The 27,742-nt window shown below is 48.5% G+C and overlaps 1 protein-coding gene across 7 annotated transcripts in view; it reads right to left on the bottom strand.

Annotated features, from left to right (window-relative positions):
- nos1apa (nitric oxide synthase 1 (neuronal) adaptor protein a) overlaps positions 1-27,742 on the bottom strand; it is a 498,327-nt gene that overhangs the window by 116,200 nt on the left and 354,385 nt on the right. For all 7 annotated transcript variants that reach the window (XM_070887344.1, XM_070887340.1, XM_070887339.1 and 4 more), the window contains one exon: positions 21,921-22,078. In XM_070887344.1, coding sequence (XP_070743445.1) covers positions 21,921-22,078 — 158 coding nt within the window. The remainder of the gene's footprint in view (positions 1-21,920; positions 22,079-27,742) is intronic.

The following is a 27,742-nucleotide window of genomic DNA, read 5'->3' on the forward strand; positions in this document are numbered from 1 at the left end:
GTATAACTAGAGACACCAACGGAGTATGCATGGTAAGGGTGTCACTTGGGACCAATGAGATATCAAAGGAAAACCTTTGTTGGTGTTGATCGGAGATGTGAAACTCTTTTTCCAATCAACCAGAGACAGTTCAGTAAAATAATTACAGGTACTCACTGCCTCTGATGACTGGTTCTCTTTTCAAATGTTGATGTACCTTACGTGTAGTCCCAGTGTTTTCTGTTTTTTTCCCCTATCTGCAGCAACTGCCTTTTTCTTAATCCAGCTCGGTCTGCATTCACCTCCAGATCGGAGTAAAGGCATCAGTTACACGCCAATTGATCAGAGAGTGCTCGCCATTTATCGATTACTTTCAGCTGGTCGAGTGTGGTCAGTGCTTCGATGTTAGCCTGATCGAGAACACTGACATTGGTGCGTCTATCCTCCCAGGGGATTTGCAGGATCTTGCAGAGACATCGTTGATGGTATTTCTCCAGCGATTTGAGGTGTCTGCTGTATATGGTCCACGTCTCTGAGCCATATAGGAGGGCGGGTATCACTACAGCCCTGTAGACCATAAGCTTGGTGCCAGATTTGGCCAGATTTCCCGGGCCAAAGACCGTCCTAAGTGGAGGAAGTGTGTCCGGGAGGGTGCTGAGCACCTCGAGTCTCGTCGCCGAGAGCAAGCAGAAAGCAAGCGCAGGCAGCGGAAAGAGCGTGTGGCAAACAAGGCTCCCCACCCACCCTTTCCTTCAACCACTGTCTGTCCCACCTGTGACAGAGACTGTAATTCCCGTATTGGACTGTACAGTCACCTGAGAACTCACTTTTAGAGTGGAAGCAAGTCTTCCTCGATTTCGAGGGACTGCCTATGATGATGACTCTCAGCAGAGCCACTCTTTAGTACGATCGCCTACTACAACAGGTTTAAAATGAAAATACCGACAAAGATAGCATTGCATATTTCAATGTGTTGGGCCAGAATTTCCTTGGAGCTGCTCTCACTCCATGCTAGAACGTCCGGCAAAGTACGGTGGAGGGTCGGCAGGAGCTGCTCTGTGGAAATTGTGGGTCGTCCTCCGGGAGTTTCCTCAGTGGCTCTCCCAATTGGCTGGCGTAACCTTGGTGGAAGATCGGCAGAACCCCCAGCCCCCAGATAATCCGTACAGAGGGTTGGGGGGGGGGGGGGGGGGAGGGTGGAATGGGGAGAAAACTAAGGATAGGGAAAGGAGAGAAAAGGATCATTCTGTCACTTGTGCATGAAACCTCTGATAAAAATGAATGGGGTCCTTTGTAGCTTTTCCAAGAGAAAAGGATTTGTTGGATGCTTTTTCATGAAGGTTCTTTTTGTTGGGGGCTGTGGGGGCATACATCAAGATTTAGAACAGGCGTATACTTTTCATACTATGCTTTTTCAGAATTGTCGAGATGCACAGTGGCACTTGGGGGTGGGATTCACGAGGCAACTCGCAAGACAATCCTCCCTAACGTGCATTATGATTACATTTTGAAAACGCCTGTTAATGAATTCATTAAAGTCAATACAACATGCCGACCAGCAACAAAGAAAATTACAAGAGAGAATTTATGCCGTTTCCTAGCATTTAAGACCAAGTAATACCCTGTAATAATAAAAAGTGGAATGTTTAAGTAAACGGAAAGCGTGACATTAAGCCCATCAAATGTTTCAATGGTTCAAACTCGACTGAAACCCTTGGGGGTCGAGGAAATGAATGTGTTGACAGTCCCTATTTCGATTCAGCTTGGCCATTTGTGCAGCTACTTTCTCCCAGAATGTGCAGAACTCAGTGAGGCTGGGAAATACAACTATTGAGCTGCTCTCCTTCTGGTACTGTTCTACACACTGCCCCTTCTCCAGACTCTAAACAGAAGGTACAATGGCAACCAGGGATCTTAGAAACACACATCGGGGAGCCAGAAACACACATCGGGGAGCCATCAAAAGAAAGATCTCAAAGAGGCAATTGCTTTATCCAGGTTTAACAGAGTCATGGCAATCAGTACAAACCCAGGCAGCGCATGTTTTCAATTTTACTCGCTGAAAACATTTTCGCTGGGGGGTGAGGGAAATAAGACTGCGGGAACTGTCAAAAGTTACAATTAAAAGCAGACTGAAAAATGCTATTTTCAAGGTAAATCGAAAATGCCTCCAGGCACAGCAGATTTCCGATATCGAGAACGACCGCGTTGAAAAAGCGCGGCCTTTTCTGAAAGGCACTTGGCAAAAAAAAACCCACGTTGGATGGTCAATGTGTGTCCAAACACATCATTGAATCATAATGCCGCAAATGCTGCTCAACTATTCTAGCCCTCCCTCGTATACAGAGAGTCTCACTGCGGGTTCTGTATCATTTGCCGTCTCGCATTATTCTTTAAAGCAGGAGTTCCACGCTTTTGTCTTATTACCTCAGGGGCTACACAATAGGGCCAATGTTTGTTCTGTTTCTGCACTTGTCGGGAGAACACATTGGAAAATAGCAGTCTCTCGTTTGTGATTTTCCACCCATTACTTTGAATGGGAAATTTGCGCTATAATGCTTTAATCAAGTCTCATTAATTTGCATATATCTCACATTATTGATTGTCACAGATCTTGGTGCTGTGGTTACATTCACCCAGTGAGGCTGCAGCACTGAGAACAGACCATTCCAAACCTCCAGGCCCACGACATTTCAACAGGACAACCCGGTGAGTAAGGACAGGCCCAGAAGTGGAACCGAGTTTCATTGTCCGAGTTTATGGGCTACCTACAACCCATGGGCCATAGTATGGATGCCTCACCTGCTATGTTTTAAACAAGTCAGATTGTCATTTTGTAAGAAAAGGAAAGAAATGAAGTAAATCTTGCTCTTGCTTTACAAAATATAATAAGCAGTTAATGGGGATCAGGTTCCACATGTTTGCTGACAACACCAGGCTCTACCTCATCACCACCTCTCTCAACCGCTCCTGCCTTCCATCCTATCACAGACCTTCCCTGTTGTCCTTTCCTCCCCTCCCTCTCCTCCTTTCCTCCCCTCCCTCTCCCCCTGTCTCTGCACTTGCATAAAACCTGTTACATCTCTAACTTTTTCCAATTCTGGCGAAAGGTCATTGACCTGAAACGTTAACTCTGTTTCTCTCTCCACAGACGCTGCCTGACCTGCTGAGTATTTGCCAGCATTTTCTCTTTATTTCTCTCAAACCCTCCAATGTTTCTGCATTGTCAGACTGCTAGTCCGATATCCGCTCCTGGATGAGCTACAATTTCCTCCAGCTAAACATTGTGGAGGCCAAAGCCATAGGTTTTGTCCCCTGCTGTAAACTCTGCCACCGATTCTGTCCCCCTTCCTGGCCATTGCCTCAGGATGAACCAGACAGTTCAGAACCTTGACATCCTATTTGACCCCGAACTGGAGTGTCTGACACCATATACCATCCATCATGGAGACCATCTTGGTCACACTGCACAACTGCTGTTGTACTCTTCATCCATGCTCTTGTTACCTCCAGACTTGACCATTCCAATGCTCCTCTGGCAGGCTTCCCACTCCCTTCAACCCACCACTAGTGGCCATGCCTTCCGCCATCTAGGCTCTAAGCTCTGGGATCCCTTCCCTGAACCTCTCCACCTCCTTCTGCTCCTTTCTGGGTGGAGTTGCAGAATACCAAAGGGCAGAAAACGCTAGTGGGAGTTGTGTACAGACAGTAGTAGTGAGGTTGGGGACAGCATTAAACAAGAAATTAGGGATGCGTGCAATAAAGATACAGTTATCAAGGGTGACTTTAATCTACATAGAGACTGGGCTAACCAAACTGGTAGCAATACGGTGGAGGGGGATTTCCTGGAGTGTATTAGGGATGGTTTTCTCGACCAATATGTCGAGGAACCAACTAGAGGGTTGGCCATCCTAGACTGGGTGATGTGTAATGAGAAATCTTGTTATGCGAGGCCCCTTGGGGAAGAATGGCCATAATATGGTAGAATTCTTTATTAAGATGGAGATTGACACAGTTAATTCAGAGACTAGAGTCCTGAACTTAAGGAAAGGTAACTTCGATGGTATGAGATGTGAATTGGCTAAAATAGACTGGCGAATGAAACTTAAAGGGTTGACGGTGGATAGGCAATGGCAAACATTTAAAGATCACATGGATGAACTTCAACAATTGTACATCCCTGTCTGGAGTAAAAATAAAACGGGGAAGATGACTCAACCGTGGCTAACAAGGGAAATTAAGGAGAGAGTTAAATCAAATGAAAAGGCATATAAATTGGCCAGAAAAAGCAGCAAACCTGAGGACTGGGAGAAATTTAGAATTCAGCAGAGGAGGACAAAGGGTTTAATTAGGAGGGGGAAAATAGAGTAGGAGAGGAAGCTTGCTGGGAACATAAAAACTGACTGCAAAAGTTTCTATAGATATGTGAAGAGAAAAAGATTAGTGAAGACAAATGTAGGTCCCTTGCAGTCAGATTCAGGTGAATTTATAATGGGGAACAAAGAAATGGCAGACCAGTTGAACAAATACTTCGGTTCTGTCTTCACGAAGGAAGCCACAAATAACATTCCGGAAATACTAGGGAACCGAGGGTCTAGTGAGAAGGAGGAACTGAAGGAAATCCCTATAAGGCGTGAAATTGTGTTGGGGAAATTGATGGGATTGAAGGCCGATAAATCCCTGGGGTCTGATAGTCTGCATCTCAGAGTACTTAAGGAAGTGGCCCTAGAAATAGTGGATGCATTGGTGATCATTTTCCAACAGTTTATCGACTCTGGATCAGTTCCTATGGACTGGAGGGTAGCTAATGTAACACCACTTTTTAAAAAAGGAGGGAGAGAAAACGGGTAATTATAGACCGGTTAGCCTGACATTAGTAGCGGGGAAAATGTTGGCATCAATTATTAAAGATGAAATAGCAACGCAGTTGGAAAGCAGTGACAGGATCGGTCCAAGTCAGCATGGATTTATGAAAGGGAAATCATGCTTGACAAATCTTGGAATTTTTTGAGGATGTAACTAATAGAGTGAACAAGGGAGAACCAGTGGATGTGGTGTATTTGGACTTTCAAAAGGCTTTTGACAAGATCCCACACAAGAGATTGGTGTGCAAAATTAAAGCACATGGTATTGGGAGTAATGTACTGACGTGGATAGAGAACTGGTTGGCAGACAGGAAGCAGAGAGTCAGGATAAACGGGTCCTTTTCAGAATGGCAGGCAGTGACTAGTGGAATGCCGCAGGGCTCAGTGCTAGGACCCCAGCTATTTACAATATACATTAATGATTTAGATGAAGGAATTGAGTGTAATAGCTCCAAGTTTGCAGATGACACTAAACTGGGTGGCGGAGTGAGCTGTGAGGAGGTCGTTAAGAGGCTGCAGGGTGGCTTGGACAAGTTAGGTGAGTGGGCAAATGCATGGCAGATGCAGTAGAATGTGGATAAATGTGAGATTATCCACTTTGGGAGCAAAAACACAAAGGCAGAATATTATCTGAATGGCGGCAGATTAGGAAAAGGGGAGACCTGGGTGTCATGGTACATCATTCATTGAAAGTTGGCATGCAGGTACAGCAGGCGGGGAAGAAGGCAAATGGTATGTTGGCCTTCATAGCTAGGGGATTTGAGTATAGGAGCAGGAAGGTCTTACTGCAGTTGTACAGGGCCTTGGTGAGGCCTCACCTAGAATATGGTGTTCAGTTTTGGTCTCCTAATCTGAGGAAGGACATTCTTGCTATTGAGGGAGTGCAGCGAAGGTTCACCAGACTGGTTCCCGGAATGGCAGGACTGACATATGAGGAGAGACTGGATCGACTGGGCCTGTATTCAAAGGAGTTCAGAAGGATGAGAGGCAATCTCATAGAAACATATAAAATTCTGACGGGACTGGACAGGTTAGATGCAGGAAGAATGTTCCCGATGTTGGGGAAGTCCAGAAGCACAGGACACAGTCTAAGGATAAGGGGTAAGCCATTTAGGACTGAGATGAGGAGAAACTTCTTCACTCAGAGAGCTGTTAACCTGTGGAATTCCCTACTGCAGAGAGTTGTTGAAGTCAGTTCATTGGATATATTCAAGAGGGAGTTAGATATGGCCGTTATGGCTAAAGGGATCAAGGGGTATGGAGAGAAAGCAGGAAAGGGTTACCGAGGTGAATGATCAGCCATGATCTTATTGAATGGTGGTGCAGGCTCGAAGGGCTGAATGGCCTCCTCCTGCACCTATTTTATATGTTTCTATGTTTCAAATAGTCATCTCTCCTGATATCTCGGCTCCGAAATTCATGGTCCTGAAAAGGACCATTTGCGGCGCGCCCATTTGTCAAAATCGAATGCCGCCGCTCTGGGCTCAACTGGTCGCCCCGACATAGATTCGGCCCAGGAGGTTTTGCAGCGGTGTGGGCCACCGCCGACACTCGTGGCGCTGTGGGGCTAAAAGTGCGCATCGCTGCCGCTCCACCCCCGGATCCATTTCCAGCGTGAAGAAGCTGACCCTTTCGCTGATTGTGCCCCCGCCAGCTTTTAGACTGGTGCAGAGTGGCAGAGATCTCGGAGCCGTGGGAACGGAGAGAGACAACGTGGTAAGATCCAAACCTGAGGATGGGTCAGAAGCTCCCCGGAGTCCTCAAAGTAATAGCAGCTGAGTCGGTCTCACAGAGAAGTCCGGTACGAGATCATCTGGGGGAGATCAGCGAGCTCCGGACGGGGCGAGATCCCGGAGCCAGCTCTGTATTGCTCAGCAACAAGTCCAGGAGCCTCTTCAATGGACTGAAGCTCAGAATCCGCAATCAGGGGGAGGAAGAGAGAAAAGGAGAAAGGGTGGGGAGAGAAGGTGGGAGAGAGAGGGGGAGAGGGAAAGAGAGAGGGTGAGAGAGAGAAAGGGAGAGAGAGAAGGGAGAGAGAGAAGGGAGAGGGAAAGAGAGAGGGTGAGAAGGAGAGAGGGTGAGAGAGAGAAAGAGAGAGAGAGAGGGAAAGAGAAAGGAAGAGAGAGAGAGACAGAGGGCGAAAGGAGCAAAAGAGAAAGAAGAAAGAGATAGAAGTGTGGAAAGGGAATGGGAAACAGAATGAGAACATTGGATGAGAGAGAAATAGAGAAATAGGAATAGAGAAAGAGAAAAGGGGGAAAAAATCTAGAGAGAGAGAAATAGAGATCCCGAGATTCACAGAGAGAAAACTGAAATCTTAATCCAGGGGCTCAGACTGGAAACATCGCCCCAGCTCAGCATTCCGAGTGGCAACAAATGGGAATCTGTTCCATCTCCACCGCCTCCAGGACCGTCCCATCCTGTCATCGAACTACAATACCCAGACGACGCTTGCGTCTGCGCACACTCGGAGGCCGAACTCCAAGTCATCGTCAACACCTTCACCGAGGCGTACGAGAGCATGGGCCATACACTAAACATCCGTTAGACAAAGGTCCTCTACCAACCTGCCCCACCACACAGCACTGCCCCCCCTGGTTATCAAAATCCACGACGTGGCCTTGAACAACGTGGACCATTTTCCATATCTCGGGAGCCTACTGTCAGCAAAAGCAGACATCGATGACGACGTCCAACACCTCCGCCTTCAGTGCACCAGCGGAGCCTTCGGTCGCCTGAAGAAGAGAGTTTTTGAAGACCAGGACCTCAAATCTGGCACCAAGTATATGGTCTACAGGGCAATAGTGATACTCGCCATCCTACATGGCTCAGAGACGTAGACTATTTCCAGCAGACACCTCAAAGCACTGGAGAAGTACCACCAACACTGTCTCCGCAAGATCCTGCAAATCCATTGGGAGGACAGATGCACCAATGTCAGTGTTCTCGCATCCCCAGCATCGAAGCACTGACCATGGTCGATCAGCACTGCTGGGTGGGCCACATCGTCCGCATATCCGACACGAGACTCCCAAACAAGCGCTCTTCTTGGAGCCTTGACACGGCAAGCGAGCCCCAGGTGGGCAGAGGAAACACTTCAAGGGCACCCTCAAAGCCTCCTTGATAAAGTGCAACATCCCCACTGGCACCTGGGAATCCCTGGCCCAAGACCGCCCAAAATGGAGGAAGAGCATCCGGGAGGGCATTGAGCACCTCGAGTCTCATCGTCGAGAGCATGCAGAAACCAAGCGCAGAGAGTGGAAGGAGTGTGCAGCAAACCAGGCTCCCCATTCACCCTTTCCTTCAATCTCTGTCTGTCCCACCTGTGACAGAGACTGTAATTCCCGCATTGGACTGTTCAGCCACCTGAAAACTCACTTTTAGAGTGGAAGCAAGTCATCCTTGACTTTGAGAGACTGCCTATGATGATCTTATGTGTGACTAACCGACAACTTCGCCTCTCCTGCGTCTCTCCTGTGGCTGCCTCATGGTTCTGGGAAGGCTGCTGTGTTCCCTGTGTGGAAGCTGCAGATGTCATTCTAGGATGCCCTCGAGCAGCTTTGGGCCTGGAAGAGCCGGGTGCAGACTAGTCAACATCCTCCTGGGAGGGTTCAGTCTGACTTGGCAGGCACTGGCGGAGTGACAGGTCGGGGGCCAGGAATGCTGTGAGCCGGAGGGAGTGCATCGTCCATATCCTGGCCCGAGGAACCTGAGTCACTCACCAGGAGTGGCACAATACCACCACCACCAATCAGGGAGCTCAGGTCGGTGCTGTGGCACCACACCGGAAGGTCCCTTGTGGCCTGTGGTGGACCCAGCCGCAAAAGCAACACTGAGGTCTGGGGGGCATCCAGCTGAGACTGCATGCGAGCAGCCCACAGTCTGAAAACTACCAGATATGACAGCATATAGATGCTCCATCGACTCTTGCAGAGCCGCAGCCATCCTCTCCAAAGCAGCACCAATACGTCGTTCCCTCGCGCCTGTGCTGCAATGGCAGCTGCCACATCACCCTCAGGGTGAATTTCCCATGGGAATAACGCCCCAATTAAGACGGCAAACTTTCAGGTTTCAAGGGCTAATAAGACTGGAACACTTTTTTATGGTCAAAAAGCTGAATTTGGATCCAATGGCCATCGCAAACTTTGTAGCGCTAATCGGGGAAAAGGCCTCAACACCAGCAGCTTTCTGGCTGCACTGAATTTCGGCCCCCTCCTGCTTTGGCTCTGTCATGTATTCAACCAGCATTGTAACCCATGTATAATCTGACCTAAGTTGTGCACTGTGAGAACACTGACCACTAGGTGGGAGACACTCCTAACCTGGACCTTCAGGTATAAAAGGGGAAGCTCCACCCATCTTCATCACTTGAGTGCTAAAAAATAAAGGACGGGTCACAGACTGACCTTCTCTCAAGCATGGGCCTCGTGTGCATTTAGACTGTATAGTAAGGACGTATCAATGGCGACGAGAAACTGGGATTTAAACCACGCGAGCATGGCCACTAGCAGAACAGACGAGAGGTACTGTGTTAAGGAATGGTTGGGACAGAGATTCAACATTGTTAAAGCAGCACACAGTTCTCCAGGCAGACAAGGGCAGTCGGGCATGCTCCAACATGTAATCGAACCCAGAGGGGGAGTTCGACAGAGACAATGGCAAGTTGAACGGCGATTCACGCCATTGCAAGGGACAATGCGGCCAGTAATGGGGCCATCACCACCTGTTAATGGCGCACTCAAGGACAGTCACAGGGGCAGTCAGGGACGATCGACTGGCAAGGGACCTTTTGTTTCCAACAGCAGCTCATGTTGGAGGTGTGGAGGCACACACTCAGCCGGAGTTTGCAGAGATGAGCAAAATACCTGCAGAAATTGCAGAAATGAACGCTGGGGGAAATCGCTGGAAGCTGAAGTTCAGCGAGTTCATGTGGAGCACATATATAGTTCATACACCAGGACGCCACCGATAATGATGAAAGTGCTCCTCAATGGCATCCCAGTATCAATGGAGCTAGACACGGGGGCCAGCCAGTCCCTGATGGGTATCAAACAGTTCGAAAAGTTGTGGGCGTCCAAGGCCAGGAGGCCAAAATTATCGCCGATTGACGCACAACTACGGACTTACACAAAGGAGATCATTCCGGTGCTAGGCAGTGCCACGGTAGTCATGACCCACAAAGATTCGGAGAACAGGTTGCTACTCTGGATTGTCCCAGGGGACGGTCCCGCACTACTGGGGAGGAGTTGGCTTGCTGTCATGAACTGGAAATGGGGCGATGTCAATGCAATTTCCTCTGTGGAGCGAGTATCATGCTCACAGATCCTGGACAAATTTGGCTCATTATTTCAACCCGGCATCGGCACTTTCATGGGGGCCAAGGTAGTGATTCACATAAACCCGGATGCCAGGCCAGTACACCACAAGGCCAGAGCGGTGCCATACGTGATGCGGGAAAAGATAGAAGACGAATTGAACCACTTGCTGAGGGAAGGCATCATCTCGCCAGTCGAATTCAGTGATTGGGCGAGCCCGATCGTGCCGGTGCTCAAGGCGGATGGGTCGGTCAGGATATGTGGTGATTACAAGGCCACCATCAATCGGGTGTCACTCCAAGACCAGTACCACTACCGAGAGCAGAGGACCTCTTTGCGACGCTATCCGGTGGCAAACTTTTTTCAAAATTGGACCTGACCTCAGCTTACATGACCAAGGAGCTGGCGAGTGAGTCGAAGAAGCTGACCACCATCACGACACACAAGGGGTTGTTTGAGTACAACAGATGTCCGTTCAGGATTCGCTCGGCCGCCGCGATCTTCCAACGAAATATGGAAAGCCTCCTCAAGTCGATTCCAGGACGACATCCTCATCATGGATTACGACACTAAAGAACACCTCCACAACCTGGAGGAGGTGCTACACAGACTGGGTAGGGCTGCGACTGAAAAAGGCGAAGTGCGTCTTCCTAGCTCCAGAGGTAGAATTCCTAGGGATGAGGGTAGCAGCAGACGGGATCAGCCCTACTGCGTCCAAGACGGAAGCGATCCAGAGAGCACCCAGACCCCGTAACACGACGGAGCTGCGTTCGTTCCTGGGGCTCCTGAACTATTTTAGTAACTTTCTTCCCAAATTGAGCATGCTGCTAGAGCCGCTACACATGCTCTTACGCAAAGGTCGCGAATGGGTCTGGGGGGACAGCCAGGAAAGGGCTTTTAATAGAGCACGCAATTTGTTATGTTCCAACACTCTGTTAACACGATACGACCCATGTAAGAAACTTGTGTCAACGTGCGATGCGTCGTCCTATGGTGTCGGGTGTGTTGCAGCATGTCAATGTCAAGGGTCAGTTTCAGCCGGTAGCTTATGCCTCCAGGAGGCTGTCCCAGGCAGAAAGGGGTTACGGGATGGTAGAAAAGGAGGCGCTCGCATGTGTATATGCGGTAAAGAAAATGCACCAGTACCTGTTTGGCAGGAAATTTGAGCTGGAGACAGATCACAAATCCCTAACGTCCCTTTTGGCCGACAACAAGGCCATAAATGCAAGCGCATCGGCCCGCATACAGAGGTGGGCACTCACGTTAGCCGCCTATGACTACACAATTCGGCACAGACCGGGCATCGAAAACTGCGCCGATGCACTCAGCAGGCTCCCACTAGCCACCACTGAGGGTGCTACCGAGCATGCTGCTGAGATGGTCATGGCTGTTGAAGCTTTCGGAAGCGAAGACTCACCCGTGACAGCCCGTCAGATTAAAGTCTGGACAAATGGAGACCCGCTATTGTCAAGAAATGTGTCCTGAATGGGGACTGGACAGCCATGTACAGGGCATGCCCTGAGGAATTTAAACCATTTCACAGGCGCAGGGATGAACTCTCGATTCAGGCCGATTGCCTACTGTAGGGAAACCGCGTAGTCATGCCCCAGATGGGCAGAGAGGTGTTCATCAGTGAGCTCCACAATGAGCATCGGGGCATTGTCATGATGAAGGCAATTGCCAGATCACACGTTTGGTGGCCAGGGATAGACGCAGATCTGGAACTTTGTGTTCGCAGCTGCAACACTTGTGCCCAGCTGGGCAATGCACACAGGGAAGCCCCCCTTAGCCCCTGGCCCGCCAAGCCTTGGTCACGCATCCATGTGGACCATGCAGGTCCTTTCATAGGAAAAATGTTTTTGGTTGTAGTAGACGCCTACTCCATATGGATCGAGTGTGACATTTTAAATTCAAGCACATCTTCTGCCACGGTAGAAGGTCTACGGGCAATGTTCGCCGCCCATGGTCTGCCGGACGTCTTGGTCAGTGACAATGGCTCGTGCTTCACAAGCACTGAATTCCAGGACTTCATGGCAGGCAATGGAATTAACCATGTCAGAACGGCACCGTTCAAGCCGGCCTCAAACGGCCAGGCAGAACGAGCAGTGCAGATAATCAAACAGGGGATGCTCAGAATCCAAGGGGGTTCCCTACAAAGGCGCTGATCACGCCTCCTATTGGCCTATAGATCCCGACCACACTCGCTCACAGGGGTTCCACCCGCAGAGCTGCTAATGAAAAGGACGCTCAAAACCCGGCTATCCCTTATACACCCCACCATGAAAGAAATTGTCGAGAGCAGGCGCCAGCCACAATATGACTACCAGGACAGGAATGCGAGGGCGTGATGTATTGATGTAAATGATCCTGTTTTTGTCCTCAGCTATGCTGCAGGGCCCAAATGGCTCGCAGGCACTGTAATTGCCAAAGAGGGAAATAGGATTTTGGTAGTTAAACTTACCAATGGACAAATCTGCCGCAAACACGTGGATCAAACAAAAAGGATGTTCTGCAACCCCATAGAAGAAGCAGAGGAAGAACACGATGTAGAGTTCACTCCACCACAGGTGACCGCACACCGGAATCAAAGGGAGGAGAGCCCAGTCACTGTGGGCAGTCTGGATCGGCCTGAGGCACTGCAAACAGCAGACACTCAGGCCAGCGCCCAACAACCGGAGCCCCAACTCAGGCGCTCTACAAGAGAGTGTAAACCACCAGAGAGACTCAACCTGTGATCCCAATAAGACTTTGGGGGAGAGGTGATGTCATGTATTCAACCAGCATTGTAACCCATGTATAATCTGACCTAAGTTGTACACTGTGAGAACAATGACCACTAGGTGGGAGACACTCCTAACCTGGACCTTGAGGTATAAAAGGGGAAGCTCCACCCACCTTCATCACTTGAGTGCTGAGGAATAAAGGACAGGTCACAGACTGACCTTCTCTCCAGCACGGGCCTCGTGTGCATTTATACTATATAGTAAGGACGTATCAGGCTCAGTATTGTTTTTTTTGGTCTGATTACGTTCCTGTGACGTGCCTTGGGATGTTTTCTGCTTGAAAGGCACTATATAAGTGCAAGTTGTTGTAATAAACCTTTTATATTGCAGAACTGTTTCAAAGTTTGTAGTTGAACTCAGAGTTTCACCACCTTGCTCACTTCACAGCACTGGGAGCTTTTAACAGCTGGCAAGGTGAAAGCAATGAGAAAAGTGATGCCCCCCCTCCAGCCCATGTAGCTGAAACAGTCCCTTTCTCTCCCCTCTCCTTCGTGTAAAGACTCTGAAGCACTTTCAGTACCACTTGCCCATACAAAGGTTCCCCAGCCGTTGGGAAAATTGCTGACACCAAACAAAAAGTTATTTGCAAAGGTTTTTATAAACAACCGTTGATGCCCGAGGGGAGAAGGTTTCAAAACGTCCAACTTTTTGTTTCTAGATTGTCCAGTGCCGGAGAAGTGGCGGTGACCACATCACTGCCTATATCGGAAGGCGTCAGTCATTAATGTTAATGCTCGCCTCCTTTCCCTTCACTGTTGGTGCCGCTCCTGTTGAGAGAGATATCATGACTAAAGGTAGGAGCAAGGCTACATTTCCCACGTCTGGAGACCCACTTCAGTAAATCAATAGCAACAAAAGTGCAACGTTTACAGTACAAGCCAAACATTAATGTGGAGTTAGGCCAGTAGTGGTTTGATACTCTGATGACCCCCCAAGCCACGAGGTGAACCCAGGAGAGAAATCTTTCAGGCAAACAGAAATTCCCTGGATGCCAGCGATGGATGTATCACAAGTCTGAAGGAATCCTCCACTGCTCGCTCCGCTGGATGCTCATGAAAGTAACATTGAATAGGTTGTTGATTTGTGAATAACACTTCTTTGTGAAAACAACAGAGTGCCCAAGGGAACGACAGCTATTTAACCGGAACAAGTCAATGTATCTTGTTGCTGAAGGATCAAATCTTGATAGCAGCTGTGCAAACTTGGAGGATTAGTACTCAGTAAGATATTCTGTCATCTCTTTGATAACATGGTTAGCTGGGGATCCCATTGTGGCCTACTGAGTTCATCGAGTGACTGGATGAACGACACAGACGTGGACAGTCTCAGTGTTCAACAACCGGTCTTCAGTAAGTTAATTGATCTCAGCCTGTGCATGAGTGGCGATCACTGCAAGGTATGAATGAACATCTGCAGTCATGCTGACCCTTCACTGCTCATTAGTTGTGACTGGAGGAAAGTAGACGCGCTCATGCCCATGAGTGGAGGCCCACTCACCTGCCTTCAATTGCTCCTGAAGGTTTCATTAACTGAACGCTGTTGCCGATGCCTTTCCTTCTCGCATCCCCCACTTTAAAGATTTGTGAATCTGTACCCCTCGATCTTACTGTGCCTCCATGCTGTTAAGGATCTCATCATTAAGGGGATGCTGCAACCTTTTCACTGTAATCTTTCCAAAAATGTATTACTTCCCATTTTTCTGCATTTGCCACTTGTCTGCCCACTCTGCTGCTATCGCCTGCATCCTTCCCCATGGGTTATCATCAACCCTAATCTGGGATCACTCACCGACCTCATGGCCTACATGTAAATCATTTACATAACTTGGAAAGAAAAGTGAACCCGACGTAAATCCATTAGCACGCCAATAATGACATCCCACCCAATCAAACATCCATTTACCCCCACTCTCTCCGAGCCACCTAGCCAAGTTTACAATCGCAGCATGGCAGCCTTTCAAACTGCAAGACATCAACATGCTCACATTCCAGCAACTGAACATTGAGTGGGGTTGTATAAAATTGTTTTCGCTGCTATCTTAGTGAGAAGGATTAACCAGTTTAAAATAAACCAAATTAATGCTCTGCTAAAATAGAGAGAGCAATTTCAGGTCATGAGAATTAATTGAGTATTGGCGCATTAATATTCCACACTAGTTTTAGGTCCATTGTTTTTATGGGTGTGAGTTATCACAGGCTTATGTTAGCAGTTTGTGGCTAATAGTGGTTCCTTGACTTGTTGGCCAGCTGGGTGTCTAAAACCCATCACCATGTTTAAGAGGATTGCACGATCGAGAAAGCTGTGCAAATGCATCGCAAGGGTCCCCACTTTAGTAAATGAGAGGATTTTGCTGCTCCAAGTTTCCGAGTCTCAATGTCCATAGTGAGAAGTTCTACGTCCACTTTCAGTCCCAGAGCACCATACTCCGATCCCACTTTCTCAACCCGGAGGGACTGACACACAATCTGACCCACCTTCTGTGCGAGACAATAAATTCCGGCTGGGAAAGAAGGCTGTCAAGGGGTTGAGGCAACTCCCTGCAGCAAATCATAGAGATAAATACTTGAAAAGGAATGATTTTCAGAGCTATGGGGCAAGAGCAGGTGAGTGGGACTAATTGGATAGCTCTTTCAATGAGCCGGCATAGGGACGATGGGCTGAATGGCCTCCTTCTGTGCAGTATGATTCAATGATTATTGACCAGCAGAACAGGTGGGTGGAATATATTTCAAACTCCTTCAAAAGGATCATTTTCACCTCCATTAGAATTCTAATGTTCCATTCAGGTTTCCTCTCACTACAAGGTAATTGTGACTCAGGTCTAGAAAAGAAAGACTTGCATTTATATAGCACCTTTCACGACCACTGGATATCTCAAATCACTTTACAGCCAATTGACAACTTTTGGAGTGGCAGCCAAAAATGTGCACAGCAAGCTCCCACAAACAGCAATGTGATAATGACCCGATAATTTGTTTTTGTTCCGTTGATTGAGGGATAAATATTGGCCAGGACACGGGGGATAACTCACCTGCTCTTCTTCGAAATAGTGCCATGGGATCTTGAACATCCAGCTGAGAGAGCAGACGGGGCCTTGGTTCAACATCTCATCCGAAAGACGGCACCTCCGTCAGTGCAGCACTCCCTCAGCACTGCACTGGAGTGTTAGTCTAGATTTATGCGCTCAAGTCTCTGGAACTTGACCCCACGACCTTCTGACTCAGAGGCGAGTGTGCTACCCACTGCGGATTACTCAGTAAATTTGTTTGCTGTTATGGGGATTCAGCTGTGTACTCTCATCGCCGAAAGCATGCAGAGATCAAGTGCAGGCAAACCTGTCCCCACCCACTCTTTCCCTCAATGACTATCTGTCCCACCTGTGACAGGGATTGTGGTTCTCGTATTGGACTGTTCAGCCACCTAAGGACTCATTTTTAGAGTGGAAGCAAATCTTCCTCGATTCCGAGGGACTGCCTATGATGATGATGGACCTATCGACACCAGTTGCAGTTACTTTCATTGGTTCTTACCCCGCCCACAATTGGTGAAATACGTGATGTTGTGTATCTGTAAAGCATGCATTCCCATGTTCCGCCACCAGGGAGCGCATCCCCTGAAGTCCCAAGGGATCCCAGCATCCCTTAGGAGCACTGTATATAAGCCGGCCCCCTAAGGCCTGTTCCTCACTCTAGAGAGTCTTAATAAAGACTGAGGTCACTGTTACTTGAACCTCCCTGTGTGCAGTCTCATCTGTGTTAGGAACACAATAACTGGCGATGAGTATACGAATCCAACGCATTGATGCAGCAAACTGTTGGCATCCTGGAGAAGTTCTCAGAGGGTGAGGACTGGGAAGCCTATGTCGAACGGCTAGACCAGTACTTTGTAGCCAACAAGCTGGACTGAGAAGGAAGCGCTGCAAAAAGGAGAGCGGTCCTCCTCACGGTCTGCGGGGCACCGACCTGCAGCCTCATGAAGAATCTTTTGGCTCCGGTGAAACTCACAGATAAGTCGTATGAGGAGCTGTGTACACTGGTTCGGGAGCATCTTAACCCAAGGGAGAGCGTGCTGATGGCGAGGTATCGGTTCTACACGTGCCAGCGATCTGAAGGTCAGAAAGTGCCGAGCTACGTCGCCTAGCTAAGGCGACTTGCAGGACAATGCAAGTTTGATGGCCACCTGAAGCAAATGCTCAGAGACTTTTTTGTACTGGGCATTGGCCACGGGACCATCCAAGAAAACTTTTGACTGTAGAGACACCGACCCTCAGTAAGACCATTGCGATAGCAAAGGCGTTTATGTCCACCAGTGGTAACACCAAACAAATCTCTCAGCACACAAGTGCTAGCAATGTTCATAAATTAACTGGAACTGTGTTTGCGAGCAGAAATGTACAGGGCAGAAACCACGAGTCTGCAACTGCCAGCAGGCCTCAGGTGACCCAGATGATTCAGAGTCCGCAACAAGGGATGAATGCAAGGCAATTCACACCTTGTTGGCGTTGTGGAGGCTTCCATTCAGCCTATTCATGCCGCTTCAGAGGGTATGTTTGCAAGAGCTGTGGAACAATGGGGCACCTCCAATGAGTTTGCAGACGAGCTGCAAGCTCTGCAAAACCTACGAACCACCATGTGGCAGAGGAAGATCAGTCCATGGTGGATCAAAGCAATTTCGAGCCTCAGAGAGAAGAGGCAGATGCTGAAGTACACGGGGTGCACACATTTTCAACAAAATGTACACCTATAATGCTAAAGGTAAAATTGAATGGCTTACCCGTAGCCATGGAACTGGACACTGGCGCTAGCCAAACCATCATGAGTAAAGATGTTTGAGAGACCGTGGTGCAACAAGGCACTCAGACCAGCCCTGAGCCCCATCCACATGAAATCGAGAACGTACACCAAAGAGCTCATCACTGTCCTGGGCAGCGCCATGGTCAAGGTCACCTACGAGGGCACGGTGCACGAACTGCCACTGTGGATTGTCCCGGGCGATGGCCCCACACTTGGAAGGAGCTGGCTGGGCAAAATCCGCTGGAACTGGGATGTCATCCGAGCGCTATCACATGTCGATGAGGCCTCATGTACCCAGGTTCTTAACAAATTTCCTTCTCTTTTTGAGCCAGGCATTGGAAACTTTTCCGGAACGAAGGTGCGGATCCACTAGGTCCCAGAGGCACGACCCATTCACCACAAGGTGCGAGCTGTACCTCACATGATGAGGGAGAGAGTGGAAATCGAGCTGGACAGGCTGCAATGCGAGGGCATCATCTCCCCAGTGGAGTTCAGCGAGTGGGCCAGCCCAATTGTTCCAGTACTCAAAAGTGATGTCACGGTCAGGATTGCGGCGATTATAAAGTAACTATTAATCGTTTCTCGCTACAGGACCAATACCCACTACCTAAGGCAGACGACCTATTTGCGACGCTGGCAGGAGGCAAGACGTTCACCAAACTCGACCTGACTTCGGCCTACATGACGCAGGAGCTGGAGGAGTCTTCGAATGGCCTCACCTGCATCAACACGCACAAGGAACTGTTAATCTACAACAAATGCCCGTTTGGAATTCGGTCGGCTGCAGCGATCTTCCAGAGAAACATGGAGAGCCTACTCAGTGGTTTTTCAGGACGACATATTGGTCACGGGTCGGGACACTGTCGAGCACCTACAAAATCTGGAGGAGATCCTCCAGTGACTGGATCTCGTAGGGCTGCGGCTGAAGAGGTCGAAATGCGTCCTCATGTCAACAGAAGTGGAGTTTTTGAGGAGAAAGATCGCGGCGGACAGCATTCAGCCCACAGACACCAAGACAGAGGCTATCAGGAACATGCCCAGGCCACAGAACGTCACGGAGCTGTGGTTGTTCCTGGGACTCATCGACTAATTTGGTAACTTCCTACCGGGGCTAAGCACCCTCTTAGAACCCCTACATATGTTATTGCGTAAAGATGAGAACTGGGTATGGGGTAAAAAAAAAACAAGTAATTGCTTTTGAGAAAGCCAGACACATTTTATGCTCCAACAAGCTGCTTGTATTGTATAACCCGTGTAAAAGACTTGTGCTAGCATGTGATGCGTCGTCGTATGGAGTCGGGTGTGTATTACAACAAGCTAACGTTGCGGGGAAGTTGCAACATGTCGCCTGTGCCTCCAGGAGCTTGTCTAAGGCCGAGAGGGCCTGCAGCATGATTGAGAAAGAGGCATTAGCGTGTGTGTTTGGAGTAAAGAAAATGCATCAGTACCTGTTTGGCCTCAAATTTGAGCTGGAAACCGATCACAAGCCACTCATATCCGTGTTCGTTGAAAAGAAGGGGATAAATACTAATGCCTCAGCCCACATACAAAGGTGGACACTTGCGCTATCAACGTATAACTATACCATCCGCCACAGGCCAGGCACCGAGAACTGTGCGGATGCTCTCAGTCGGCTACCATTGTCCACCACAGGGGTGGAAATGGCGCAGCCTGCAAACTTGTTGATGGTGGCGCAGCCCGCAGACTTGTTGATGGTCATGGAAGCTTTTGAAAATTATAAATCACCTGTCACGGCCCGCCAGATTAGGACTTGGACCAGCCAACATCTTCTGCTCGCCCTAGTAAAAAACTGTGTACTGCATGGGAGCTGGGCCAGCATCCCCGCTGAAATGCAAGAGCTAATGAAGCCGTTCCAGCAGTGAAAGGACGAGTTGTCCATTCAGGCAGACTGCCTGTTGTGGGGTAACCGCATAGTGCTACCCAAAAAGGGCAGGGAGACGTTCATCTCAGACACAACCGGGTATAGTAATGATGAAAGCGATAGCCAGATCCCATGTGTGGTGGTCTCGTATCGACTCTGACTTAGAGTCCTGTGTACGGCAATGCAGCGTATGTGCTCAGTTGAGCAATGCGCCCAGAGAGGCACCACTAAGTTTGTGGTCCTGGCCCTCCAGACCATGGTTGAGGATCCATGTCGACTATACGGGCCCGTTTCTCGGTAAAATGTTCCTGGTGGTGGATGCTTTTTCAAAATGGATTGAATGTGAAATAATGTCGGGAAGCACCGCCACCGCCACCATTGAAAGCCTGAGGGCCATATTTTCCACCCACGGCCTGCCTGACATACTGGTCAGTGACAACGGGCCATATTTCACCACTGCCGAATTTAAAGAATTCATGATCCGCAATGGGATCAAACATGTCACCTCGGCCCCGTTTAAACCAGCCTCCAATGGGCAGGCAGAGCGGGCAGTACAAACAATCAAACAGAGCCTTAAACGAGTCATAGAAGGCTCACTCCAAACCCGCCTGTCCCGAGTACTGCTCAGCTACTGCACGAGACCCCACTTGCTCACAGGGGTGCCCCCGGCTGAGTTACTCATGAAAAGGACACTTAAAACCAGACTCTCGCTGGTTCACCCCAATCTGCATGATCAGATAGAGAGCAGGCGGCAGTAACAAAATATTAACGATGGTCGAGTCACTGTGTTACGGGAAATTGATCTGAATGACCCTGTGTATGTGCTAAACTATGGACATGGTCCCAAGTGGATCGCGGGCACGGTGATAGCTCAAGAAGGGAGTAGGGTGTTTGTAGTCAAACTAGACAATGGACAAATTTGCAGAAAGCACCTGGACCAAACGAGGCTGCGGTTCACAAATTGCCCTGAACAACCCACAGCAGACATCACCTTTTACAAGCCCACAACACACACCCAAAGGATCAACGACACCACCCCGTACCCAGAAATTTAATCCATCATGCCCAACAGCCCAGCAAGGCCAGGCTCACCCAGCAGCCCTGCAGGGCCAACAACATGCCAGTCCAGCGAGGGCACAGCCAACACACCAGAACAGACATTTGTACCGAGGCGGTCCACCAGGGAAAGAAAGGCTCCCGACCGCCTCACCTTGTAAATAGTTTTCACTTTGACTTTGCGGGGGAGTGATGTTGTGTATCTGTAAAGCATGCACTTCCATGTTCCGTCACCAGGGAGCGCATTCTCTGAAGTCCCAAGGGATCCCAGCATCCCTTGGAAGCACTGTATCTAAGCCAGCTCCTAAGGCCTGTTCCTCACTCTGGAGTGTCTTAATAAAGACTGAGGTCACTGTTACTTTAACCTCCTTGTGTGCAGTCTCATCTAGGTTAGGAACACAATACGTTTAAACTGCACTCGCCGATGTTGGCTGCACTGTCTGGGAAGTAGAAATGTTTAATGTTGTAACAGAGGTTTTATTTTATCCTCTGCCCTAATTTTCGCCCCGCTTCCCAGATGGTGCCAACATATTCTGGAGATCTGGACCTCCCAGAACAGGCAGCCTGCAGTACCTCGGCCAAGTGCAGGCCTAGGCATTTGAGCCTAAATTTTCCGATAGATGTTGACATCGCGCCAATCAGAAAATCTAGACTCGAGTGCAAGCTGGCTTCTCCACTATCGCAGCATCACAGCTGAGCCTTACCGTGACATCCAGTATCCATGTGCACACACACACACACATATTTCAGGATAGCCAATAGAAGCGAGAATCCTTGGAGATGACACTTTTCCTAATCTGAGCAATGTGGCAGATGACAGCACCCCAATCACCACACAAGCACAGAGTTCACAGAAAACCTGCCTGCCCCTGGATTTACAGCAATTGTTGTCTTTGCCGTGAGTTTCAGTCGTACTACACACCTAAACCCACTGGGACCTGCACGGAGCATGGGCCCATTCGCAATGGATACACACAATGGCAGGAGTATCTACCAAGTGTTTCTACTTTGTAACTAAGCATCAGCCGCTCTGTAAATATTACAAACTAACTGGATTAGATGTGCCTGTCGTTTTGCAGACAAGCAGCAGAAAGCAGACCCCTTCGAAATGGCAGCAAAACACATTATAAAAGGATTAGCAGCAGAAATGCTCTCCCAAGGGTAGTGTGGTTTCTATGGACCCAGCCATCAACAGAGTCACTCCTCACATGGGAACAGCTGGCTTTCTGCAAGGGTTTTAATGTTACCTTTTTGGCTTTGTGAAGATCCTGTTCTTTTCGTACTGCGTCCAAGTCAGTCACGCCTCGGCTGAAATCGACCTCTGTACCATCGTGGAGAGGTGGATCGACAGCATCTATATCGGTCTCTTCCGAAGCCTCTTTCTCTGCGCCAGACAGCTGTCGAGCTGGTACAGATCACAAAACAACACAAAGGATTCATCACTGCGAGACACGGAGAGATTCAGAAATAAACAGTCGCACACAACTGAAAAACAGGCTGGGAGACAAGTGACTGCCTGAGTAAAGTAGAACTGTAGATAGGTATAAACTGGATCTTGCACCTGTTCTACGGGTGTGTAATAGGTGCACCAAAGGCCAATTTTGGGGATTAAGGCCTTACGCCCAAAGAACGCCTGAAGATGTCCCACCCGATATTGGGTCGGGCGATTAATTCAGGCTCCCACAACGGACACCTAAAACAGGCATTAGGCCCCTTACTTATGTAAATGAGGTACCTAACTCCCGATTCCGGGACCCTCGCCGATATCCGATGTCGGAGAGTGGAGCAAGAGCCTAAAGCTTGTCCACAGGGACCTCCCTGCTGTCAAGTGTAGCCCAGATTTTATTTTCCCCAGCCACACAAGCAGAGTTGATGTTCTCTCGCTGCCTGTAAACAGGTACTGGACCGAAAACTGCAACAAAAACACAAAACGGTAACTTGCTGCTGGAGGTCGGCTCGGTTCCGATTTTCAGGTGACCTGGATTTAGGCAGCCAGCGCTCCTGCCGGCAACAGGAGGGGGCCTGATTAATGTATTGAAGTAATGGCCAAGTGATGCAGTTAAGGTCCCAGCGCAATCTTACAGGGCATGTGGTGGCCATTCCAGCACTCTTTCAGGAGATCAGTAGCTGCTAGTAAGCAGAAGCTGGGAACATACCTGGCACTCACATTCCCTACATTTGTTGAAGTGTTTTGAGCCGTATGGCTTCATTAACTACAGCTCCTCGCTGCTGGGCCCGGTCTTTAAATTTCTCCGTTGGTGAAGCACGCTGCTCTGTCGAGCCCCTTCCCTGATCTTTCCAGCCCTCCCTTTTAATGATCAGTGTCACCCTGGCGGGATCCCTACCCTCCCAAACAGTGCGATTAGCGTGGCTGCACACCTGTTCAATGATAATGATGACCCGCCACGGGAATTGATTGGGCCTCCACCTCTGATGTCATCGGGGGAGACCCACATGCCCGAGCTACACAACATGAAAATTGCCCAGCGTGTTCTCTGTGTAGCATCATAATTTTATTCATAAGAACATAAGCAATAGGAGCAGTAGGCCATACGGCCCCTTGACCCTGCTCTGCCATTCAATCAGATCATGGCTGATCTTTGACCTCAACTCCACTTTCCTGCCTGATCCCCATATCCCTTGATTCCAAAAATCTATATCAGCCTTGAATATACTTACCGACTAGGCATTCACAGCCCTTTAGGGTAGAAAATTCCAAAGATTCAGTAAGCTCAGAGTGAAGAAATTCCGCCTCATCTCAGTCTTAAATGGCTGACCCCTTAGCCTGAGACTACGCCTCCTAGTTCTAGACTCTCCAGCCAGGGGAAACAACCTCTTAGCATCTACCCTGTATTGATTGATACCCCCTCAGAATCTTATGTTTCACTGAGATTAATGAGGTTTTGTATTAACTGCAATAGTACAGTTTTTAGCAGCTGAAACAGGATATTTACACTGGCTGGTGTCCAACAGTCTGTAACCAGCCAGGTATTAGTCTGTCCTGTTCAGATGAACAAACAGATAAGCCCCAGCAAAGGTAGAATTAGGGCATTCATCAACTGCTTAAGTGTACAAGGGCAAATGGACATTTAAACAGGAACTGCCCTTGTTACAATCACACCTTAAGGGCTGTACACAACATTGCCTTTTGATTTCCACAGGCCTCCTGCTTGTCCAGCCTGAACTGTTGTGTTAAAAGATGAAAATCTTGTAAATTCTATATATACAGAGATCAACTCCCACCCACAGATATGTTTTCTATTCCTGCGAATGAGCTGTATCCATCACACACCGTCTGAGTACAGCCAGGTTGGATAGCACGTGGCTCTCACAGAACCCAAGCACACATGTAACACTGTCAGGACATTGCATATAGGCATTGCTGTGCATGGTCGTCTAGTCCTGCCTCTTCGAAAACCCCAGCACCTTTGCTGTTCCTCTAGATCATTTGGTCACACTAGACTGAAACCGACTAACTCCACCTTCCCCCCATAGGTTATAGAAAATAGGAGCAGTAGGCCATTCGGCCCTTCGAGTCTGCACCACCATTCAATATGATCATGGCTGATCCTCTATCTCAACACCATATTCCCACTTTTCCTCCATACCCCTTGATGCCTTTTGTTTCTAGAAATTTATCTATCTCCCTCTTAAATATATTCAGTGACTTGGCCTCCACAGCCTTCTGTGCTAGAGAATTCCACGTTCACCGCCCTCTGACTGAAAACATTTCTCCTCATCTCGGTCCTAAATTTCCTACCCCGTATCCTGAGACTGTGACCCCTTATTCTAGACTTCCCAGCCGGGGAAACATCCTCCCGTATCCAGTCTATCCAATCCAGTCAGAATTTTATACGTTTCAATTAGATCCCCTCTCATTCTTCTAAACTCTTGTGAATACAGGCTTAGTCGACCCAATCTCTCCTCATACAACAGTCCTGCCATCCCAGGAATCAGTCTGGTGAACCTTCACTGCACTCCCTCTATGGCAAGTATATCCTTTCTTAGGTAAGGAGACCAAAATTACACACAATAGACCTTCCGCCCGCAAAACCTGTGGGGATGATGAGCACGCTTTGCAATGTGTAGGATTCATATAATATGAACAATAAAGATGCTACAAGATAGGCAATCTTCCTTCATTTCAAATCCTCCACACACTGTAGGACAATACTAAAGCTGTGCAGATGGACTCAGTTTTCACTTGTATCACCTGACATAAGCAAAGCAGCAATGGCCTCAAAATAGAGACAGTAACTATAATGCCCAATTAACACTGGCCAAGAGGCGGCCGACATTTTGAAAGGAGTTGTTTTCTGCTGGGTGCCCAGAGTGCCAGCCTGCTTTATCAGGAGCGTTCCTTTCGACCCCACAAAAAAATCTCGACATCCACCCCCTGCAAGCGCAACCTGCCCCTCCCCTGCCCCCCAACTACAATGCTGGCAGCTGGGTTGGCCCGCTATTGGTAGGCCTCTCTTTGGTGTCCCGCAGCTCGCTGGCTTGATGCAAATGAGGCCAGTGCTGCAAAACTGTCACCTCTCAATCTGGCTGAGGCCAGGAAAGGTGACAAGTCGACAGTGGGTGCTGCCGTTAAATTCGGCAGGATCCGGGGGGAAAGCCATTCAAGCAAAACTGCCCTCCCCCGCAAATATCGGGGCCGACGTTTTCATTCTGACTTGTATGCTGGTGATAAAACAATCAGACCTAAACAGTGGCTACACTCCAAAAGTAATTAATTGGGAGCACTTTCATACGCCCGGTGGTCGTGAAAGGCGCTATATAAATGCAAGTCTTTCTTTCAAATCAAATCAAATACATCTGGTCTACAATAAGGCTTGCAGTTACCACCTCTGCAAGCCAAAACTAACTAATAGTGCAGTTCTCTGCAAGTCAAAACTAACTAATAGTGCAGTTCTCTGCAAGTCAAAACTAACACTAATAGTGCAGTTCTCTATGTAAGAAACACAAACTGACCTTGAATGGTGCGTATATTAACTTGTGAAGAACTAATTTAAGGTTCCAAGTGGGAACCAAAGAGAACCTAATGCCACAATGATTCTCTAATGATCTAAACAAAAATGCCTCATGAATGATCAAAACGGCCAAATATGAACAAATCGAGATGGGTTTTAAACCAAAACTCAGTAAATGTTAGAGACACGCCAGAAGTTATGAGTTATCAAGAGAATGACTAATTGCCTTAGTAGAGGCCCACCTGGACAATTCTTTCCCACGGGTGGATGTGTGGCAGGAACTAATGAGGTAAATAGATATCCCGACACAGTACAGTGCGAGTGTTCAACAATGCCCAGCTGAGCATAACTGGATTTCCTAAGCTTAACGTATCTTGTCTTAAATGATACAGGAAACTTAGTACAGGCATTTCTCATGGGTACATTTCATGAATCAAAGGCAAATTTAATAAGCTGTGATATTGTGAGTAGAAAAGCATGATTTTGTGCATCAATCTAGAGAGCATGATTAGTGCAAAAGCAAAATACTGCCAATGCTGGAAATCTGAAACAAAGCAATGCTGACCAAGGGTCATCGACCTGAAACATTAACTCTGTTTCTCTCTCCACAGATGCTGCCTGACATGCTGACTTTTTCCAGCAGTGTTAGCAAATGGATTTCACTCAGTAGTTAAAGCCATCTGCAGATGTTGGTTCCCACAGACTGACCTACCTCTATGCTAAAGCTCTAATTTTCGCCTGCTCTACTTGCTCTCGATATGGCCATCTGTATCTAGAGATGCTTAGTGGCATGATGACAAAGTGCAACCAGGATGGTTTAAGGACTTAGAGACTTGAACAAGGAGAGAAGGACAAGACAGAAGAGTGCCTTTGTCATGTATTCAACTGTCACTGTAACCCATGTATAAGCTGACCTAAGTTGTACACCTTGAGAACACTGACCACAGGGGGCGAACTTGTGGGAGACACTCCTAACCTGGACCTTTCCGGTATAAAAGGGGAAGCTCCACCCACCGTCTGTCTCTTAAGTGCTTGGTAATAAAGGTATCTGGTCACTCAAGTATGGGTCTCGTGTGCATTTATACTGTATAGTAAGGACATATCATTGGCGACGAGAGACTGGGATTTAAACCACGCGAGCATGGTCACTAGCAGCACAGAAGAGAGGTACTGTGTTGGTGATGATTGGGACGACTTTATTGAGAGACTACAGCTAAGTTTTGTCACTAAGGAATGGTTGGGACAGGATTTCGCCGACAAATACAGGGCTCATCTCCTGATGGTTTGTGGATCCAGAACGTACTCCCTGATGAAGGACCTTCTAGCGCCAGAGAAGCCGGTGGACAAGACGTTCGAAGATCTCAGTAAGTTGATCGGGGAACACCTTAAACCAGCGAGCAGCATGCACATGGCGAGACACCGGTTTTACACGCACCAGCGGAGAGAAGGGCAAAGCGTTACAGACTTCGTGACAGATCTCCGGCGACTGGCGAGCCTATGTAAGATGCATGCAGAGCGGAGATGCTGCAAGACTTTTTTATTGAGGGTATCGGGCATGTTGGGGTTTTCAGGAAACTGATTGAGACCAAAGACCTGACCTTGGAAGCGATGGCTCTGATAGCCCAGACTATTATCTCAGGGGAGGAAGAGACCAGAATGATTTATGGCAAAACTCTTGGCTCAAATGCGGCAAACGACCAGAGTCAACATTGTTAACGCGGTACACAGTTCTCTCGGCAGACAAGGTCAATCGGACATGCCCCAGCATGCAGTCGAACCCAAAGGGGGAATTCAACAGAGACAATGGCTAGCTGAACGACGATTCATGCCATCGCAATGGACAATGCGGCCAGTAATGGGGCCATCAACACCTGTTAATGGTGCGCTTAAGGACAGTTACAGAGAGAGTCAGAGACGATCGACTGGTAATGGACCTTTTGTTTCCAACAATGGGGCCTTCAACTCATGCTGGAGGTGTGGAGACAAATGCCCAGCCAGAGCTTGCAGGTATCAGCAATACACCTGCAGAAACTGCAACATCAGCAGTCACTTGGCGCGTATGTGCAGGAAGCCTGCAGCCAGGTTGATGTACGAGG

Source organism: Pristiophorus japonicus, chromosome 8 (genome assembly GCF_044704955.1).
Source record: "Pristiophorus japonicus isolate sPriJap1 chromosome 8, sPriJap1.hap1, whole genome shotgun sequence".
Classification (NCBI taxonomy): domain Eukaryota; kingdom Metazoa; phylum Chordata; class Chondrichthyes; family Pristiophoridae; genus Pristiophorus; species Pristiophorus japonicus.